The sequence below is a fragment of the Plectropomus leopardus genome, unplaced genomic scaffold (genome assembly GCF_008729295.1).
Source record: "Plectropomus leopardus isolate mb unplaced genomic scaffold, YSFRI_Pleo_2.0 unplaced_scaffold29328, whole genome shotgun sequence".
In the NCBI taxonomy this organism is placed as follows: domain Eukaryota; kingdom Metazoa; phylum Chordata; class Actinopteri; order Perciformes; family Serranidae; genus Plectropomus; species Plectropomus leopardus.
Window position 1 is genome coordinate 1 of NW_024631966.1, and position 1,027 is coordinate 1,027.

Sequence of the window (1,027 nt, forward strand, 5' to 3'; positions counted from 1 at the left end):
ATAAATAGATAAATAAATAGATAGATGAATGAGTGATAGATGGATGTTAGTTGGTGAGAGGTGAAATCAGCAGTTCGACTCTCTTCAGATGGGATTGTATTTCCCTCCTGATCAGCTCCCAGGCTTCAGCACTGTGGCCCTACACACAGAACAGCATCATCATTATTACAACATGAGAAATCATAGAGATTCATCAATAGAAGGATTGATTTATTGATTGATAGACTCACCATGTGCTCCAGAACATGACTTGAGAGTCTCTTGAAGTACATTTCCAGCTTCTTGTTCTTCTTGTGGCCGTGGTGGCTCTAAAGGAATAAAAGGGAACAGAAATCCGTCAAAAAAAACCCTAATTTCTGTCTACGTTTGTAAATGTGAGGTTAATCCACAGTGAGACTCACACAGGAGCGAAGGCCGACAGCCTGCCGGCTCACCACACTGAGGAAGTTCTCCTCTGTGTTCTCCTCCCATGATGCAGAGCTGTAACCCCCCTCCAGCAGAGAGACCATCTCCTCCAGAACCTGAACTGTGAAACCGAGTTTGTCCTCAGCCTGGAGGAAGAAAATTCATCACAGATCACAACAGGGACAGATTTATGTCACTCTTTTAACAGCTGCATAAAAGGAGAGAAATTGTGAGTCTTTGTAGATGTTTATAATAAAGGTTGAGTGACTCACTGATGCTTTGGACGCCTGGCTGTACAGGTGATTCGGGAAGGACACAGTGGCCTCCGGTGCAGCGTCCTCAGTGGTGTTAGTGGAGTTATTAGCCTGCATCACACACACAAACACACACATCATGAAGTAAACAATCTCATTCAGCATTTATAAATTATAATATATTAAAAAAGGAGGTAACTCACCATGGTGTTGAGCAGTTTCAGAGAGTCTTGACTGTGCTGACTGAATTTCTGATCCATCCATCTGCAGCTCAGTGAGGAGGCTGCACTGAACACACTGACAGACAGCAACACCAACAACATCTGGCTGAACATTTTGTTTTTCTTTAAAGTTAGGCTACAAGTTGT

The 1,027-nt window shown here is 43.1% G+C and overlaps 1 protein-coding gene across 1 annotated transcript; it reads right to left on the bottom strand.

The window, feature by feature from the left end:
• Positions 1–46: 46 nt before the first annotated feature.
• On the bottom strand, positions 47–997 carry LOC121938392 (interferon a3-like). The gene is made up of 5 exons (XM_042481641.1): positions 863–997; positions 678–770; positions 402–551; positions 231–308; positions 47–139 (listed from the first exon to the last, which is right to left on the bottom strand). Exons 1-5 carry the CDS (start codon positions 992–994, stop codon positions 47–49), a joined length of 546 nt encoding a protein of 181 aa, XP_042337575.1. The 5' UTR covers positions 995–997.
• Between the last annotated feature and the right edge of the window lie 30 nt (positions 998–1,027).